We start from the raw sequence: 6,000 nt of genomic DNA on the forward strand, positions 1-6,000 counted from the left end.
GAGACCTGGAGCAAACAGGCAGCTTGGCAAGCAAGGACAAAAACAAAAAAACAAACAAACAAAAAAATAAAAATTCTCTTAAAGGTAGTTCATCTTTGACAAACATTTGAATGTGAATAACTTAGGGAATTCCAGTTTAAAAATTTGCCCCATAGAGAAACAGCCCTCAGAGAATAAACAGACGTGTGGTAGAGAAGAATAAACTCTTCCTGTGGGTGACCAGTCAAGCATTGTATGTGTACAACAGAAAATAAGCTCTAAGTATTGTGGTGTTGCAATTTGTATCATTTCATAATGACAGAACTTGCATGTGTGATCTCTGATTAATGACACTTCTCTGGTTCATCCACATCTGCTTAAAAGCCCAAATTAAAAGATTAATTCATTCGTTTTCAGCATCTCTTGGTACATACTCGCAATTATGAAGGAATACAAACAGCAAAATTAGAAAATCATATTCAGTCATATTTATTTTCCAAAGTTGGAGCAGCAAGACTTGAAATGAATCAATAATCATGTGTGTTTACTGGTAAACACACATAAATGTCTTTTGACTGCCATTTTCTTCCCAAAGTAAAACTACAGTAAACCACACCTACAATGAACAACAGAAACAAAAGGTGACAGCTTAAAAACGGTCCTTTACACCTCCTCTGAAGAAAGAGAAATAACCTACTACAGATGACCCCAATTACCCTGCATTCACCTTGGGCTTCAAAGTGAGACAAGAACAAGGAACTGGTGGCCTTCAGGGTCAGAGGGGGACTCTCTGATGTGCTGGTTGAAATGCTGGTTCAATACAACAATTACTGTTGTTGGAGATATGTATTAGACCAAATGCTCCCTCTGTCACCATATAAGATTGGAACTCAGTCTTTTTCTATCAAAAATAATGTTTCTGAATCAATGTTTCTTCTAAATATGTGTTATTGTAGTGTATAGTGTCTGCTATCCTTGTATTGTGAGTTACATATAAACAATAACTATATTGTACGTCATCCAGTCTCCATTGCTCTAATATTACATCAGTATATCAGTAAGCCTAGATGTTACAATGTCATGGCTCCAGTATGAAAATGATGTGTGTATTTTTAAGCATGTGTGTGACTGTTGCATCTGACACTGGGCAGCTCTGTGTTTGTGCATTGCAAAATGAAATTACTTTAATGTCGTGTGCTCAGTTTGGGGACAGTGCTGCACAAGACAAGACAGATCAAGTTTACTGATGGGACTCTATAACAAACAGGGTTTATTAGTATAGTTTGCTTTCTGTGTACTGAGGAGGGGATACAGGGAGTAAAACCCAATTCATTATAGTGATCAAGGACTTTGTGACTGGGGCGTCTCTGGCAGAACACAGCAGTTAGTTGTTTATGATGATGATGATATTGTGTCAAATAGATTTTTATGTGGCCTCTAGCCTTGACACAGCGACAAATCAGACACAAATGTGCATTCCGCAGACTCTCTCTCTCTCTCTCTCACACACACACACACACACACAGACACACACACATGCACTTAAACACACAAAGGGCTACATCAGTATGATTCAGAATTAGAGCCAAATGACTCCTCTCTGACATGTTTCATTCTTTCCCTTAACACGGTGAATGTGCAGCATCAGGCTCTTCTTGGCTGTATAATCCGTTTAGGATGACAGCACACATTGCTACACCACTTAGCCCAAGGACAGATATTAATGATAATGTACACAAGCAATGCAGGCAGTGCATGCAGCCACACACTCCAAATCAGAGGGGATCATTTTTGGCTCTACTTTTTTTTTTTTCTTCTTCTTCTTCCTTGAATTGAATGAAAGCTGCAGCAAGGTCAATCATTTCAGATAACAGGACCTGGGGCTTTTTCTGATTATATCTAGCAGAAAATCAATAAATGACACAATCATGATGCAAACAAGGCTTATTACCTCCAGGCCGGGCAAACAATTAATAATTCATATTTATGTTAGTTTTGAATGCTGCGCCTATGAGGCACAACCTTCTCACAAAGTACCATGCCGCGAAAAAGTGCTCATCATTACTGTGTCAGCTGTACAGTCAGGGCTCCCTTGAATCACTGTCTATTTTGGGGGAGGAGTGAAGTGGTCAAAGAAACCGCCTGTCTCTGTGTGTAACCATCTCCTGTCTTCTCTACTCAGAAAAAAAATTGGTACTCGGATATCCCCAAAGAATTGTGACACGCATTGATTTGTTTAATAAAGTAAAATGCTGCCGAATATTCAACTTATCTTTGCAACCTGTTAACGCAGCGTCAGTCTACAGTCCTAATAGCTCAGCGGTGATCTGTCCATGGTGCTGAACTGCGGCTCTACACAGAGACCTGTTCGTCCAGCACCACGCAGCGGCAAATGAGCCTGAAAACTGCAGCTCGGTGCCTAAAGCATGTAATGGGAACACTGAAAACGTTGGTCATGATACTGGATGAAAACATTGTGATAACCAGGGCAGAAAATGTGAGATCAGATTTTTTAAAAAGAGCAGAAAACTCAGCAGGTCGATGCTTTACTTACACAAAAACTCCGAAAAGCAGAACTCGGATGCCAATCTCCAGAGCCAGTTCTCTCATGTTTTTCCTGCGTTCTGGGGGCGACACATTCATGGTTCTGGGATAAAATCCGTCAAGTGAAAGGAAGGAAGGCGGTCCCGGTCAGTTGTGAATGATGTTCACTTTTGTAATCCACCTTAACAAAGCGAGCGCTTCCACAAACGGTGCTCCCTAATCACACATGCCGTGCGCCTCCATCGGGACTCGGTCACCTGAAACAGCCTTTCCTTTTCTTCGCCTGTCTCCGCCTGTCTCCTTCTGTTTCAATCCCCGCGGGCGATTTTCTTTATTGCAACTCTGTTGCTGACAGCTGCTCCTCTATCGACTACAAGTCTCCTTCCTCCACTCCATCAATTACTTAAACTGGGTTGGAGTTTCGGGAGCAGAGGGGATCTAGGCTACATCGGCAAACACGGAACAACAGCAGAGGTGTGTGATTGTGCTGAGAGGGAAAGTGAGAAAAAGACAGCAAAGTAAAGAGGGAGCCTCTGAGCGCCACCAAGTGTGTGTGGAGTCTCTCTCTCTCTCGCTCGCTCTCTCTCTCTCTCTCACTTCCTCTCTCTCACTTTCTCTCTCTCTCTCTCTCTCTCTCTCTCTGTATCTCTCGCCTCTCTCTCTCCCTCTCCCTCTTTCTCTCTCTCTCTCTCTCTCTCTCTCTGTCTGTCTCTCTCCTGTTTCTCTCTCTCATGCTCTGGCTCCTCTTTGTAGGATCAGATCTGTAGAAGTTACTGGAACACTACACAGGACCTCACAGGATGAGTAAATTCAGTGCCCATGTCCAGTAATTCAATGCTGTGATCAACTGATTTTCTTCTTGTCACATCTGAAGCCAAGAGGCATTGCTCCTGAACAAACATCTCCTCATAAATAATGAAGCACTCACAGGAAACATGATATAAACAAAGCAGTGTGCCACTCCGGTGGTGCAGTCTGGGTGTGTGTGTGTTCATGACCGGAACATTGCCACAACGTAGGAAGGGCTGGTAAAACTAATCCATCAACACAGGTATTAGGCTCAACACTCAGCCTGACACATGGTATTACATTACTCTACTGTGCCAAAAGAAGACCGGTTCAGGGGAGCCCTGCTCTGTGTTGGCTCTTCCCCCATATTCTCCAGTCATTTGCTCTGAAGAATCTAGCACCTCAGGGCCAGTGCAGTCAGACAGTGATAAAGGAGCACAGGCAGCAGCATACCTGCGGGCCAGGCAACCTGGCCTGCACTTCATAGACACCCATGAATATTTGATACCCTCTAAAACTGGCCTTCCTGCATTACCTGCCAGTCCAAGATGTGCATTTGTGTGCATGACAGAGAGAGAGAGAGACCATCATGGAAAAAAAGCCCCTGACCCAAAAAACGTTTCTGCTGCCTTTCTAGGTCACAAGCTCCACAAGCAGGAATCTAACTGTAGATGCAATATAGAAAACATGTGCATCTTGCTTGGATAACAAGATACCCCGTTAGCTACATATGGCTAAAATAAATGTATGTACACATGCACATTTACAAAAACACACGCACACACACAGACACTGAGTTGAGGTTTTGATCTATTTCTTTGTTTAATACTGTAGAGTTCTAGGTGATGTGCCTGAAGTCTTTGCCAGCTCCCTAATAAGAACAAAACAAAACAAGAGGAGACATGAAATAATGGTAGGTTAGGAGGTGAGATCTAACTTCAAAGCTTTCTGGCAGTTATCAGACTTTTCAGCTTTTAGAGAGTATGGCATGTTTATCACAAGCCATCAACAGTATTTTGCCTCCCAGCATCATGATTCAGATGAGTCACTGTGGTCAGAGACATCTTCCAGACCTTTCCACACAGGACTTAATAAAAACTTAATTATAGGGCAGAAAGTACATTCAAAATATGACTTAGCTCGCTCCAGGTTATACTAGACAAACTTTTTCTTTGTTTGAGAGAAACAAACATGCAAGATCTATATCAAAAGGCACACCTTTCCTTTTTATCTCTATTATTTTTTTATTTCAATAAATAAAAAACAAACAATAATTTTTCCTTGACCCACCTCTGGAGTTCTTTTTCCTTCTCTGCTTTGTGAACTGTGAGTCATGTTCCTTGAGGTTGGGCTTACATTGCAAGGTCACATACAGTACACTCTAAAATAGGTTGCATTTCAATAAATCAAAGCTGAAAGCATCATTACAAAGTGCTCCTAATCACCTCCATGCCTATGGGCGCATGTGCTGTCCGAGTGTGAGGATGTTCTCTGCAACAGAGTGACTCATCAGGCCAGAGAGGGATTGGTCCATTGCTCCCAGAATTCTAGGCTTTATAGGACATCTCTCTTCATTACACCTTTTTATTGGAAAACATTCCTCATTCCTGGTTTATATGCAGTTATGTTGGCAGCATTTTACATGGTGATATACGTAGGAGGTTGTAAAGTTTGATACCGTTGTATAAAAACCTACTACGTGATAACATACTTCTTCACTGAGCACTGCATCTGTGGCTAAGTAAGATGTGTATCTGAAAAAGCATGGAAAGTGAAGTTGTTGTACTTTTTAAAACAATCAAGGTTAACTTAAGGTTAACTTAAGTATCACCCATTTTTGATGGTTTATTTTTAGAGTTCTATAATTAGTGCATCAAAATTTAAATCAGCTCTAGTGCCAACTGTTTTAGCTCAAGTCCCCCAAAGGGGAGAGAGGCATATTTTTATCACTCCTTCCTCCATCAGTTAAAATGTGGAACCAACAAAGGCATTAGTCATCTAAAAATGAGTGCTGCCGTGATTTAATTACCTTCATGTCAGTACACACCAGTGAACTTTGTGCTCTGTGTTTAAGAGATAATGAGAACTGGTTCAGGCAAAGACTGACCATAAAATGACTTCCAAAAGTTGTATGATCCAAGTATTTTAAGCCAAACAAATGCTACTGAGTTTAAGAGTCATGGTGTATATTTATACACATTACATATTTATAAAATAATAATAACTTTATTTGTACAGTGCCTTTCATATAATAAATGCAGCTCAAATACTGATTTACACTGAAAGAAATTACATGCACCAAGTGCTTTGCATAAAATTGAATTGCATGTTAAGTCACTTCCTATAATGTGCATTTTCAGAAATTTAAGCTCAAATAAATTAGGTTGAGCAAATAATGTAAAGTTTAACTATGCTCTCCTATTACTATGTTTGTGACCTTACAGTAACTTAAGCACTGAAAACACTGCTAGTAAAATGTACCACTAAATATTTATGAAGGCCAACTGTGGCTTCAGCAAATGTCAATTATCCTCCTGTTCTGTGGTTAAATCCTGAATAGTTATATGTCATCAGACGTCTAAAAACTATTCAAATGAAACTCATCATCCAACCTGTGACAACAGCCAAAAATAGACACTGCTTTATATTAAGCAATGCAAAATGAGTTGAGAATCACTGCTCAGAAGT

At 40.6% G+C, this 6,000-nt stretch overlaps 1 protein-coding gene across 1 annotated transcript in view; it reads right to left on the bottom strand.

Moving 5' to 3' along the window:
* Positions 1-2,622, bottom strand: part of plpp4 (phospholipid phosphatase 4) — a 43,692-nt gene extending 41,070 nt beyond the window's left edge. Inside the window, exon 1 of the mRNA XM_053333013.1 lies at positions 2,534-2,622. Within this exon, the coding sequence (XP_053188988.1) occupies positions 2,534-2,622 (89 nt within the window). The remainder of the gene's footprint in view (positions 1-2,533) is intronic.
* Between the last annotated feature and the right edge of the window lie 3,378 nt (positions 2,623-6,000).

This window comes from Scomber japonicus, chromosome 14 (assembly GCF_027409825.1).
Source record: "Scomber japonicus isolate fScoJap1 chromosome 14, fScoJap1.pri, whole genome shotgun sequence".
NCBI classification, from domain to species: domain Eukaryota; kingdom Metazoa; phylum Chordata; class Actinopteri; order Scombriformes; family Scombridae; genus Scomber; species Scomber japonicus.